We start from the raw sequence: 14557 nt of genomic DNA, 5'->3' as shown, positions 1-14557 counted from the left end.
CAGGACACAGTTAGGCACACTGATGAGTGGGCCCTCCTTGGGTGCTTTTGGGGGTTGGGAATTGGGAATTCTGCAAGTATCGAATGGGAATTACAGCCTCATTTTCTTGTCAGTTAAACTTCCAATCAGCCAGCAAGCAAAATGAGGAGAACTCGTCAAAATGGACAGGAAGTTTGTAAGTTCAAATGCTGTGACTGGGAAATTGTTTGTTTGGGAAACATTTTGGGCTCTGACAAGCAACTCTTTTGCCCGTCTCTGGCTTTAACAATAAGCTATTAACAAAATGAAAGCTACTTCCAGCTCAGAGCAAAAAGGCTGGATAAATGAGAAAAGTGAAGATGGAACAGGGGGCTATATAAAGCATGCCCTATTTTTTTCTGCTGTGAAAGATTCAGTGAAGATTGTAGGAAATGGTGAGGAGGACTCTCTCCATCTTGCTTCAAATTTAGCTAATGCTCATTGGATCATACTTTTCCTTTCCTTCTAAAATGCTGTTACTTGCTGTCAGAGAGAAAGGTCAGGAACAGGATGTGCTAATACCATTTGTCTGGTTGAGAAAAGATGCATGTATTCTTTATGAATATACAAGGATCCTGTCTGTGTGATACAAATTCCCATGTACCCTGAAGGCTGCAAAAAATTCATGTTCTAATTGACATGGATGGGAGAGATTTCAGCACCAGCTACTTCTCTCAGAGCCTAATTCTGAAATGAAGGCTATCTGTAGCCTAACTACCTCTGGTGATGCGTTAGTTTTGGAGGGCTGATACTTCCCATAGGTGGTCTGGTAGGATGTTGTTGTGGAACCACGTTAAACAATTGATTGGTGTCACTGGTGATCCAAAGGTTAAAGGGGAGTCTGCATGACATTTGAGAGCAAAGAGGCTATGCTGGCCACCTGTAATCTGCTTTAGCGGACAATTCTGCCAAAAATTTTATTGATTTTTTTTCTAGGTGACTATGTATGACTGACTTGATGCACTCAGCAGCTTAGCACTTGTTGCACACCTAAATGCTGCCAAGTATGAGATTAGATTTCCTTGAGCAAAGTATGTTTCCTCTACCCTGTTTGCAAGACTCCACTGGTATTGGACATCTAACTCCACACAGAAGCAGCCAAATGAGAAGATTGCTCTATCTCCCCTTTCCATAGCAGTGCTGTGCTATGTAATAGTGAAGGATGGCAAATAACTCATTTCTTAATTTACCAGTGTAAAATTCCAAAGCCTCTAAACCACTGAGCAAGCTGAGAACATGAAGCAGTTTCTGCCAAGAGCTTTAGCTGATAAATTTTGTATAGAGGTACAGTCTTGCTGTGGTAGGTAGAGACCAAGATATATAATTCATTTGTCTGTGATATTTTATGGGAAGTCTTCAGGGCAAATAGCTGAAAATGTACCCCTTAGATTATGACTGTTAGAGTGGATGGAACTTGGAAGATGGTACAATCACATTTGCTGAGCAGACCCCTTCTTGCCTGCAAAAGCTACGGTCTTAGATTTGGGTATACAAACTGTTTTGTTACCATTGTTAATGCCATGTGGGACTTGAAGATAATGTGTAAATAATTATGCTTTGCAAGGAAATCAAGGCAAGAAGAGTTCTCATTTCTCAGTGACAGAAACTGAGCATCAAAAGAGACAGAGCTGAATTCTGTTGTTCTAATGATGATCATGACCATAAATCACTTATGCTAGGATGCTTTTACTTGTACTACTGGTGTAATCATTCCACTCTAATGTATGGAAGAATGAATTTCCAAGTCAGACCACAAGAGAAAATAAATACATATATAGATATATATACATACACATCCCCTCATCTTGTGAAAACGATGAATTTTCCTAGGTATTTATTGGTAAAGAAGGTCAGCCAGATAACTGGCATGTTCATAAACTGTAATGTTATCTACCTGAAACCAAGCAATGCTGAGAGGAATGCAGTATTCTAACCTGACTTTGGAAATAACCCAGGAAAAAAAAAAAAAAAAAAAAAAAACAATAAAGAAAAGTTATCTCCAATCTGATTCTTACAACCAAGTGCACATTGATCAGCAGGTGCAAGGAACAGGGAAATCAGCACCAATAGGAAATTGCTTTTGGATGATGCCTTTGCAAGTTCTTTATCTTTTGAGTTAATCTCCCTTTCCAAAGCACCCATGAGTGTGATAGCACCCATGAGAGAGACAATCTAAATAGAGGTGATCAGTAAACCCAAATATTTGTCTGTAATTAAAAAGCTCCGAGAGTGTGCACGGTAAAAATGTTGGATTCTGTGTTTTTTCTAGATGAAGGAGCAGAAGGCGGAGAAGTACCATCATCCAAAGCCTTGCTGGAAAGTCAAGAGGCAGAGGGAAAGAGCAGTGATTCCTAACACTTAAGGACTGCTGGAGTAGTGAAACTCAGCAACAGACTTTATAGAGTTTCCCGTTTCCCTGTGTTGTTACCTGTTCGGAAGTGTGGTAGCTACTGCAGCAGCGCAGACAAGACTTTTGCAACACCCTTGTATCTAGGTGGCATTAAGATGGAACTACTTTTTTTTTTCTTTCTTTCTTTCTTTCTACTGTAGTCCATCAGAAACAATGTTCTACACATCCCAACGGGAAGAGAACTAAAGAATGTATCTGTTGTTCTGAGTTTTTTAATGGTTATTGTATTCATCCTAACTAATCTTCTTTGACAGTTTCAATGAATATAAATAGCAGATGTACCAAGTAATGATCTCTTTAAAATAAAAGACCTATTTCTTAATTTTCCAAAATAGCTTCTTTCTCTCTGACACAAAGGTGTATTTATTCTTCCCACCTTAAGATGATAATAAGTATGTATTAGGTTACAGACTTAATCTGCAGTTCATCTTCAGAGATTTTTGTTCTCATTAAGGATATGTAGATGAATGTGAAAAAAATATATATGTACATATATATTTTTCTCTCTTTCTCCTGACTTCAAAGCATTTTGTATACCACATAAACCACCAGTGTTTATTTTTAAACTCTCTTTAAACTCTATGTGATTATGGCAGATAATTTCACATATCCCACTCCCAGCAGTCTTGCTACTTCTGTCATTTCTGTTTTCAGGCTTAATATTGTAGCTATTCATGTGTATCAGAAATAAAATAGCCATGTTTGTAAGTGATTAAAACTGTTTGATCTTACTATGGAAATTAAATAGCTATTATGTTTTCTGTCTTCACTTGAATCCTTGATGTTCCTTTTATTTGTCAAGACTCAAACCGCGTAATATAAAATTATTTCATCTCAGTTTTGCTTTTTTTCTTTAATGCTGATGAAGATGTTTCAATGTTTTTGATATTTACAAAGGGTTTTCCCCGCTGAAAGGCATTGTTGTGTTATGGAAGTCATGCTCCTGAAAATACCCACATGCACCCCCTTTTTGTAGGAGACCAGAGATTCATGCACAGAATGCACCGTTACTGCAGTCTAAAGCAGCTGCCATTTTATGTGCTTTGTGAAACCTAACCACCACTGACAATCAAATGCTTTTATTTGCCCATACAGTCTCTTTGCTGGGCTGCAGCCAGAGGGAAGAAGCATCCCCAGTAGGTACATCACACATCGACAGGTATTCCATTTACAAAATATCTGTGTATTTTATAGCTGGCAGAGAGCTTGCAAGAGGTTTTCCCAAACAGCTACCACCCATACTATGGATTTGCATTTGTTCATGGGCTGTCTTTTGGGACCATTCAGTAAAGGGTGGATTTCATCCAACTGAGGCAATACCAAATACCCTCCACTCACCTGCATTCATTCAACAAGTGCAGTATCTCAGAATTACTTCCAAGGTTGGAAAGGTCAATAACCTACTCTGCTGGTGCAAAACAGGTGGCTTAAGAAAGTCTGAAGTAGCTGACATGGAGGACCAGAGTTGGAAACCACAGTGGAGAGGGACTCAGAGTTAACTTGTATCTGTGGTACACATGCTTGTTTGGGTTGCAGTCCCATTCTTGTACACCACCCTCCTTTATAGCATCCGGGCACATAAAAGCACTGTTTCAAGAAGTTAAAATGATCCCATGGAAATCAAGTGGTTGAACATTACTGAAACAATTCCTTATATGCTTTAAGTGGAGCATATGCTAAAACGCTCTTCTGGGTCATGGCCTATATTGAATTTTCCTCTTCCATCACAGTTGGAGCACTGGTTATATTTAGAATCTTCTCTTACGTTAAACAGACACTGAAATTTGGGTTAGAGGAGTAGGTACGTAAATAAGTATTTTGCTAGCCTAAGAAATTTTGATTTTTTTCTACTAAAATACCAGTCAAGTGAACCAGATGAATTTAGCAAATTATTAATGTGTTAAACTATGTATAAAAATCACTCCACAGACATACACATGTGGAGTTAATTGCTCACAGATGTTGAGCTTAGAACCTTAAGCAGGGTGCTAAACACCCTGGAAAATTGATGCTTACTTTGTTCTTGAGTTGTATGAACCTGTCATTGAGAGAAAGGGTATGGAAAGAAGGTTAAAAGAAACATTGCACAAGACATAAAGACAAACAGGAAGATTTAAAATGCAACTCAATTAAAAGCCGGATTAATATGTTTGATCTGTAATATGTGGGGTTTGCAAATGATTGCTACAGTCAGTCCTCGTTTGCCCGTTTATTATCTGGTTGCAGATTAACTAAGTTGCAGATGCAGAAATACTTTTCTTGCCAAATGCATGTGCAGTTTGTGTCTAAAGAATTGTTAGTCTAGGCTGCATGAGAGAGCTCTTCTGTACTCAGTTCAGATGTAGAAGATGAGTAGCTACCAGGGCTAACTATACTCTAGATCTTGTCAAATAAGCCTTTCTATGCTGAGGCAGCTGTATATTTCTGGCCAGTATACCTAGAACTACAAACACTGGTTAGCATGAGAAACATTGTGCTGAAAAACGTTGGTATCAAAGAATTTATTAGTTCTGTATTACTCTTAACTCAGCCAGATAGGAGGTAGCCAAGCTCCTTCTGAGCTCTTTGGGGGCCTTCAGGCCTGGGGTTTAGGGGTTTAGACAGGGTTACAGTCTGAAGCACCCCTAAAGTCGTGGTTCCTTTTTTTTTTGTTAGTATCTTGAAGATAGGTCATAAATCCTGATGAACTTTGGCTGAGCCTGTAAAGAGCCAATTAAGTGCTTCTGAATACTTCCCTCTGAGCCAGTTTATCCAGCTTTAACCAATATCCAGGGTATACCACCCTCCCATTAGCTCAGCCAATGAATAATTAATGATAGTGTTCTCTCTTAATCCATACAGTAACAGATTTATGGCCCTGAATCAGCAGAATATTTTAAAATGTGCCTAACTCGAAAGGCAGACTCGTCTCACAGAAGTCAATAGAACCAATCAGTGCCTAAAATTAGGTACATACTTAATTAGCTTGATAAATTACACCATCAAACTTCTATTAAGGCTAACCTGGTATTATAATGCATTAATCCCAATTTCCATTTGCAGCGAGTGCAGCACAGGCAATAGCATCTTTTTCATCAACATAAAACGCTGTCCTGGGCTTTTATAAAGCCAAGACATGTATTAGGACCAAGAAAAAGGTAACTGTTGTCTCAAAATTTTAGAACTTAATGAAGTAATTATTCATTCTCAGCCACACTGCATACTTAAAAGAAAAAAAAAAAAAAAAAAAGCAAGGAAATAAAAATAAACCCCTGTAACTTCATTGTGCATGCATAAAACAATTCAGGTGCACTAAACATGTATAAAATTGGCATCAATCTTTTCCAGATGTCATTAAGACAGTAATTTTCTTTGGTCAGCTCTTCATCAAAAAAAGCTCCATGTAAGAGTTGGGTGAACATGCTGAGCATGTCTTTTGTTGTTATTAATCAGGAAAGCTCAATTTGTTTTCTGGAAGGCAATGGAGGAGTAAATAGGTTTTAAGGTAGAGGACTGATTATTAGAATGTTCTAATTTAGAAAGATTAAGAGGAGTAATTAAACTTTTTTTTTTTTTAATGTGAAACTTTTTTTGCTATAATTCTTCATACAGTTACCTTCACATATGGCATATGCCATTATGCTGATATAATATTGCATCAGCTGAGCTTAAAAAGATATATCGGATGAAAAGAATGGCAAAACAGTTTGCAGAGTGGCATATTTTAAAAGGATTTTGCAAATCATTGATAGTACAGCAATGCAGAGGCTGAATTCAGTTGTCATTGAAGACAAAGATCGTTTTACACTAATTGCAGTATGAATTCTATCTAATTTTAGTTTTAAGTCATAATTACTAATCATACAGAAAATTTCTCCCGTTTTAGAAAGTCCACGAACAAAGGATTGAGACAAGGAGACTGCTCAGTGGAAACAGCATACATGTTTGCACTGTCCAAGATATGATACTTGGTTACATGGATCTTTGATGTGATGTGACCAATTCTCTGTTGTGCAGCTTCCACTCCAGGTCATAACGGAGCAGTAATGACTTATATGTCTTTTACATGCATAATACACTTCCAAATGGGGCCTAGCAGACAAATAGGGTCCTGCACATAGAGGTTTCTTCATGTGTACTATACAGGAAAGTAAATCTTGAAGTGTATGTTAAAAGTAATCAGTATTCCTATACTCACTTCATGGATTCTGTTAATAAACAGATTCTTATAAATGATAGGTCAGCTGCCATATATCACCTGTTTCACTGTTAGGCGTCTGCAGTTTTTCTAGAAATAACTTATTTAAATAATGCCTAGCTACTTCCATGTAAGAATCACATATCAGAATATTAGCTGATGGTTTATTTTTAGTTTTTATCCCAGCATATTCACAGTTGCACCATGATGACCTACTGTCTGACAAACAGAGATGTGGAATTATACCTTCTTTATCACTACCAAATAGTGAGAGGCTACACAGTTACGACACATTAATACTGTGGTGATCATACAAAGAATTATAACTGCACTTGCCTTAATTAAAAATGACAACACAGCAGTGGCTAGAAGAGGTTTAAACCACACTTTACCATTGTGTATACCAAATATCTCTACATATCATACATGCAAAGAGGAATATTTCAAGATGTAGAAAACTGCTTAGGGCTGCTTCATATTCCTCTGTTCTCCCTGCTCGAGCTCTGTGTGAGATAAAACCTATGAGGAAGAACCAAAAAGTCAGAGATTTATTTCTGCATGGATTTCTTCACCAGTTTGTCACAGGCCTGATTTGCTATGCCCAAGGAACATAAGCCCCAGACCTGCTGTAGAGCATGGAGGGTCTCCAGGATCCCCACTGGGCTGTGCTGAGCCCACTAGGGAACAATGGTCTTGAGCTCCGAAGTGGTTTGGCTAGAAGCAACAAGGACTTAACTGTCCTGCCACCTAGTGGGATCCTCGGTCTGCCAGGTACTTTGTTCAAATAGATGGAGTCAGTTGTTTAAGAAATGTCAGCACCAGCTGGGAGCCAGCTACTTGAGAGTGAAGTGCAAAGCAGGCAACAACTGGGCTAGAGACTGACTGTGTCCAGCTGATCTGAGACACTTACTAAGCTTTTTGCTAGGGGTCCAAACATGTCATTAGAGTCAGTACCTCGATGTCTGTGTATATGCAGAAAGTTAGGTGATCGCAAACAGCAGAGGTCTTGCACCTCTGAGAATATTGGTCTAATGGCTTAAGTATGCTTGGGAAAATAATCCTGGCTAAACCCTCCAGCTACATAAGCACTGTCACTAGCAGATGTGCAGCACTTCTTCCTGCTGCCTCTTCTAACCCACTCCTTGTACAGTGTCTGTTACCTCTGACCTGAGGACCTAGATCTCCCATGGAAACTCACTCACACCATATGTACAAAGGCAAGGAACTTAGGGTCCAAGGGCTAAGCTAGCCAAAAGTATGTTCAACTTATAAACACCACAGTAAAACAGATGTCTGACTCTGGCTTGTGGCCTACCCAGGTTTACATCCCTGTTCTGTGCTTTGGGTTAGGGTGCCAATACCACCATATATGAGTGGTTTTGAACTCTGTTTCACCTTCCCCATTTGAAGCTGCTCTGTGTTGGATAAAGGTTAACAATAAATGTTGAATCTGTTATTTTATTATTTCACTTCATGTCCCTGCTTAGGTGGGTGAGGAGCAGTTCATACCCCAAGCAGATGGGGGAGTTCACTTACACAACTGGGACTGAAGGCAGCAGACAATGCTCTCAGACTCACTGGCACTCTTCCTGTGCCAGGTCCTTGGCTTTTAATGCAAGCCTTATGTTTATGGAAAATATATGTATTTGGCTGATGATATAAAACCTGCAATGTAAAGGGCCCTCACTTAATGATTTAGACAATCCTTTCCAGTGCTTTATTACTACTTTATGAGAATCCACCGTATAGTGGCTGCAAGTCCAGTGCCTATCATACAGCGTACTGAGAAACGAATCCCTGAGAGAATGGTTTAACCTTATCTATATGTTTGCCAGAAACCTTGAGCACTTCGGTCGCACTCCTAAACGACCCACCAGTGGAGGCGGCCGGCGGGCACAAGATGGCGCCCGAGTCCGCGGCAGGCCAACGGTCGGGCCCCGGCGGTCTTCAGAAGCGCCCCCCACCCCCGCCTCGCCGCGCCTCAGAAATACCAGAGTTTGGGCTTCCTTCGCTAAAAACCATGACATGAAAAAGAGGGAGAGCTGTGGCAGCGCCAAGCAGCTCGGCTCCGGTGGGGCCGGCAGAGGGCGCCGCCGCCCGCCCGCCCGCTCGGGGCAGACCGCGGCTGTTTGCGGCCCCGGCGCGGCGTGCGGGCCGCCACGGGAGTGCTTCGTCGGCCTCGATCGCCTGCTCGATCGCCTGCTCGATCGCTCAGCCAGCCCAGCCCATTCCTTTCCCGTCTGAATGTCTTACCTAATGCCATTAGACGCCCACATCAACCTCCTCACCGCCTTCCTTCAGTGCTCACGCTGTTCTTCACTCATAGACCTATTTACACCTCCTTATGCCCAACATCAACTGTTAGTGCCTTAAACACCCCGTATGAGAAAACAATCTCGTCAGTTGCCTTCATATACAGTAAAATGAGATGTAGAAGGACAACTCATTGCTATTCCTCCCAGCAAGTACTGGACAGAGAGTTTACATATCAGACAGACCCCTAAGACCCTTGATCCAGACCCTGAATAGCCTTTGTCTTGGGCACTGAGAGAGGGAAAGCTGCTCTAGGGAAAAAAAATAGCATGTGACCATGTAAATAGAGGTGGTGTTGCAATATTAAAAAGTGCTGAAATAAGTGTGTCTCAGGCATTTTCTTTCAGACAGCCTTTGAACTCTTGACTTTGTAACTTCTTGTTTGTTTTCAGTGTGGGCTTCTGTGAGTGAAAATTTCTAGCTAAATTTATAAAGGATAAAATGCTGATACGTAAGAAGGTGAATATATAAACCTGGGGAGTCTAAGGATGGTGGGAATGGGTTAAAGGAATGAAAGCTGGTCCACTTTCTTTTCTGCAGCCCTTCTTTGAGCAGAGCAGCCGAGTCTGTCTTGGCTTGAGTCAGCCCTGTTCCTGTACCCTCTGCGGCTTCTGGGCTCTGGATGTCTGCAGCTCCCACCACTTCTTCATGAAAGTTTCAAAGGTCTGGAGGAAGATGCTGTTAGAGGCCTTGTTTAACTATTAAAAGATTAGTTAAGGAGCTTGCCATACATAGAGGCTCTGGATTATGTATCAGCCACACAGAGAAGGAGATCTTCTGAAATACGTGTACATGGATGTATACATGTTGAAGGAATAGTGGATGTATCTGTACGTTCCCACTGTCACTTGTTACAGGACAGTCCAGGTAGTAACTCCCATGATTATCCATGCAGGGACTACATGCCTGTTTTCCTTTTGATGCTTATCTGCATCTTCTCCTATAACAGAGTCTGGATTTGGCAAAGCATAAGCCCACACTCAGAGAGTTACTGATGTGTTTTTAAGTCTTCCACTGTGACTTCCTTATGTGATTTCTTGCATAATCCAGGATATGGAACTTCTCTGAATTGCTTCCTGTATCACGTCTAATAGCAGTAGCTGTTAGCATAGTTTATAACTTGCAGGGATGAAATATCTAATAAGGCAGTTTGTAAGTTGATCTGGTGCTTAAGCCTCCTCACAGCTAATACGTACTTTATTTTTAATAAAATGTTCTCTTACTCAACTTCCAGTGATTGGAGTTTTCACATCTTGGTATACTGGAGTGCAGATTCACTCTTATTTCTGTTTCTCTGGGATTGTCTCCCAACATCAGGGATGACAAGTTTTATTCGAGTTTCTCGTGTTATTAGTCCATATTTAAAGCTAGTAGTGAGCTATCTTAACCCTGCAATGCTCAAACTTGCTTTAGAATTTTGTTCTCCAGGAAGTTTATGTATTTAGACTCATGAAAACTGAAAAATGATGCAACACTTGCTCACAAACCTATGTGTAAAGCAGGGATATGGCTGCACTCTGTGAATGAATCGACAAGGGAGGTGTGTAATTGTATCTAGGTCAACCAACATGAGCTAACATTTCAGAAGCACTCCTGCGTGATTTGCGTCAGACTTTTTTTTTGTTTGTTTGTTTTTCCCATTAACAACAGGCCCATAAATTGATAACCTATTATTATTTTAAAAATATATATTTATAAAATTATTTATAAAGACTGTGAAATTCACAAATTTCTTAGGGGTGCATTAATGCTCTCTGGATTCCTCTGTCAGTTTAGGACTGCAAAAGAAGTAGCTTGTGCCACAGAAGTGATTCTGATTCAGAGGAGAGAGTGTCAGAGGGATGTGGCTCTGACTTGTCTGAGGGATGACTCCTGGCTTTGGCAGGGTGTGACTCAGCCCTACCCGTCCATAGCTGGATGGAAAACAGAGGGATTCATGCAATATCAAAGTCTTGAGGCTGGTTATACTGATTGCCAAATAGTCTCACTTGGTAAGTGTTAGACAGCCTCCATGGCATATACTAGGGCTGTAGAAAGAGAGTATGATACTCAGAGATTACCTGTATATTTAATATTGTAAAGTTTGGATTGATGATGATAAAAATCATTCCGTACCTTTGCTAAAATACAGAATCCTTGAAACTTAATGCAGTGTGTTTCTGCTCCACTAGTATTCTCATTGGTCAAATCTACACAAGTCTTCCAGAGTAAGTTGCATCTAGTCAAATGCAAATCATCTAATCAGCTTAAATGTTTGTGCTATTCTTCTGATTACACACATTATTATTTTCAGTGTGTTCATCTTACTCATATGCCTTCTGAGTTTCTTTCAAAGTCATTATTGCCCCTGAAATAGTTACTTATTTATAAGATTGCTTTTCTTTCTTCCTCTTGTGTATGACCTCGCATTTAGCCATGCTTAAGTTGTAAGTCTGGAAAGCTGTTTTCTAGTATTGATTTTGCTATACCTAGGCGGCTGTTGTGACACCTAACATTTCTGTTAACCTTTTTGAAGTTTTTTTTTTTTTTTTTTTTTTTTTTTAAATAGCTTTTCTATGCTTAAACACAAAAGAAAGCAAAGGCAAATATTAAAATAACCAAAGGCCTAATGGTACTAAGTTAAAGTAACTTAATCTTCAATAGATAGAACTAGGAGCCTGGAAGATGACTAGTTTTAGCATCATCTTTTTTTTTTTTTTTTTTTTTTTTTTTTTTTTTTTTTGGGGAGAGCTTCAGTCTTCAGTCTTCTGAATAGCAGATATAGTAATATTAGATATCAGATAACAAGCCCCAACATACCCTTAAGAAGTAGTGAAGACCCTGGAGATATTTAGCAGTATTTGCCTCACTCTTTAAACCATTGTATACCAGCTGTCCTATCAGTTTAAATTAATGTGAATAAATGTCATAATAGTTCATAATGAGGTATTAGCAGGTATTTACTTTCCAGGCCTTTCCTAATCTCATGTTGCATCAATTTGTATCCTCAGAGAGAGTCTATCAAAATGAAATCCACAATCATAGACCACTCTGTGTTCACCAATTAGCCAGAGACACCAGGAACAGATCTTAACATAACTTGTGCTCTGATGTTAGCCTGTCCTGGCATTATTTTAATTGAACTTTCACACAAATAGGAAGCCTGCTAACATGTACCTTAAGCTATGCCTAACATGTGCCTTGTTCTTAGAAGGCATGTGGTATAAACATGTCTTCCCTGCTCCCATCTGAATTACCTTGCACCTTGCCTATCATGCAGTCTGCTGTTCCAGCAAAACATTTACATAGCACAAAACTCTAATCTTACAGCTCCTTTATACCTGGGACCATTCTATGACCATCTGTGCAGCTGCATATTTAGGCATCTTCTTCATCAGGCATTTATCTCTTTTCTTTAAACTGGGATATCTAAGGAGCTGCACATCAGTGAACCTAGTAATTTTCTGACTCACCAAAAAGCACAATTGTTTATTTTTATTATTGGGATCTGCAAATCAGCTAGAGGATGCATAGATAATTTTTGTTAAGGACATTCTACTGCCCTGTTTGACATTAGGTTTTTCCGCAGCACCAAAAATCAAATCATTCTCAGCCCTGAAGCAACGTCATTCCATCTGACACAGCAGCTACTAAAATACAGTCGTTTCTATATTACGCTGAGATCAGAGCTGAACAGAGTCACAGCAGGGCTTCATACAAGGTTAAAATGTGTTGAGTATACCCTAGTCTGTTCTCTAGGAAATCTCTTCTGCTTCCTGCTACACATAATTTTCAATGTGCTTAATTCAAAAGTAGTCCCTTCTATGAGATTCCCCAAATGCCTGAGTGAGTTAGGACCCTGAATCCCGTTGGCTTTCAGTGGGATTTAATACCTAAGATCTTTGAGTGCCGACACTTGCTTTCATATCAGGAAAGTTGGGAGTTTGTGTCACTGCTACTTTTTTTCTTGCATACATGGATGCATGCAAAGATGTTCTCCAGCTGTAGGGTCTGCTGATCCACACACAGGAATGTTTGAATAATACAGTCATCTCTAAATTATCTGGAAGTCTTATAATATCACATTATTGATCAAACTCTACAGAGTAATAATGGCTATCGTACTACACAACAGATGCTGAAAGGATAGGTTTAATTGTGTTGTTTTAGCAAGAGTAGCCCTCCTGTGTTAGATTCACAGTGGGACATGGCAGAAAGATAGATAAACCTGACTTCAAACACTACCTGCACTAATTTTACTACTTTTCCATAACCAGAGTGCTAAGCCGTTAGTGACTGGCCACACTGATTAGATTCTCAGCAGCTAACTCCCAGCATTTATTATGAGGAATCCACCTAAGACAACCTGTTGGTCAAACTTTTCCATCACATGAGCCTGGTGGCAGTTTTGTGCCCTTTTTTTTTTTTTTTTTTTTTTTCTTGAACAATTTTTTTTTTTTTTTTTTTTTTTTTTTAAGGGTTGAACAGAGTTGACCTGAATTTGTGCCCCTCATTCTCTGAATGCCTGGGGGCCTGTGAAACAGGGCTATACCAGAGGGGAAAGGTAGGGAAAAAAAAAAAAAAAAAAAAAAATTGTGTCCTTTATTCAAAGGCTGAAGGTTAGAGCTGTTCCACATTCACCCTGGATGGCCTTTGGGAGCAAGGTTTACTGATTACACTGGGGTTATAGAGGGTTTGACTGACTACAGGCATTAGGTTAGTGGACATGGACGTGAGATGCACTGGTAATGCTGGTATTCTGCATACTTGGGAGACAGCATTTTCCAGCTTAGACTAAAAAAAGGGACTTTTGTCCTTTCTGCCTTACAATCAACAGTTGGTGATCTGTTATTTCAAGTGATGCTCTTACTCTCCCTGTGTTTCTGAACATGAGTTGAAAAGTCTCAGAAATACAGGTCAGAAGAAGAAGTTGGACATAAACAGAGAGGAGGATGGCATGCATAACTACCAACACTTTATTTCTTTGCCTGTACTTCAGAATAAGTAGATGGAACGTTAAAGAGGAATAGGCGCCCTAGTTCATATCTTTAGTTAGGTAATCAAAACTAACAAAATTGTGTTGTGTGGTAAAAGGAATTAGGATTATATCCCTAGTGTTAGTTCAGAGATGAGTTAATTCTTTCTGAGGCCAAGTCAAAAAGTGACAAATCAAGCATCAATTGTCCTACACCCAAAGAAGGTGTCATACCACAAGAGCCTGAAAGAAATGCATATGACAGCCCAAAGCTACTTTAAAAATATTAGGAAAATATTCACAATTGTTTATATTTCCTGTAGCTGGACCAGGTAGACAGTTGTTGAGGTTTTATTCCTAAGGCACAGGAAATCTCTTTCACTTAGTCCCTGAGTACTGCTGTAAGAGCTAAGAGCTAGATTCATGACTCTGGAACCTATCCCAGCCATAGGTCAGGAAAAGCTCACATCATAGCTTGAGCCACAGCGCCAGACTGATTTCTGAAAAAACTCTCAGAAGATGAGCTTTCAACGAATTTCAAAGAACTAGAAGAAGGGAAAGACTGGCATAAAAAATCTTACTAGATGAAACGGTTTTAAGCAATTTTCTGTCGTTCTTTCCTCATTCTTAGTTTCCAGATGGTGTTGGTTTGGGAGGCAAGAAAGACGCTGTTTCTACGCAACAA

General features: G+C 39.7%; 1 protein-coding gene across 3 annotated transcripts in view; it reads left to right on the top strand.

Moving 5' to 3' along the window:
• The window catches only part of PKIB (cAMP-dependent protein kinase inhibitor beta), a 54152-nt gene extending 50955 nt beyond the window's left edge, over positions 1 to 3197 (top strand). For all 3 annotated transcript variants that reach the window (XM_035322546.1, XM_035322548.1, XM_035322547.1), the window contains exon 3: positions 2288 to 3197. In XM_035322546.1, coding sequence (XP_035178437.1) covers positions 2288 to 2373 — 86 coding nt within the window. In that variant the 3' untranslated portion in view covers positions 2374 to 3197. The remainder of the gene's footprint in view (positions 1 to 2287) is intronic.
• Positions 3198 to 14557: the final 11360 nt, after the last annotated feature.

Source organism: Oxyura jamaicensis, chromosome 3, assembly GCF_011077185.1.
Source record: "Oxyura jamaicensis isolate SHBP4307 breed ruddy duck chromosome 3, BPBGC_Ojam_1.0, whole genome shotgun sequence".
Taxonomy (NCBI): domain Eukaryota; kingdom Metazoa; phylum Chordata; class Aves; order Anseriformes; family Anatidae; genus Oxyura; species Oxyura jamaicensis.
This window is presented reverse-complemented; position numbering and strand designations above follow the sequence as displayed.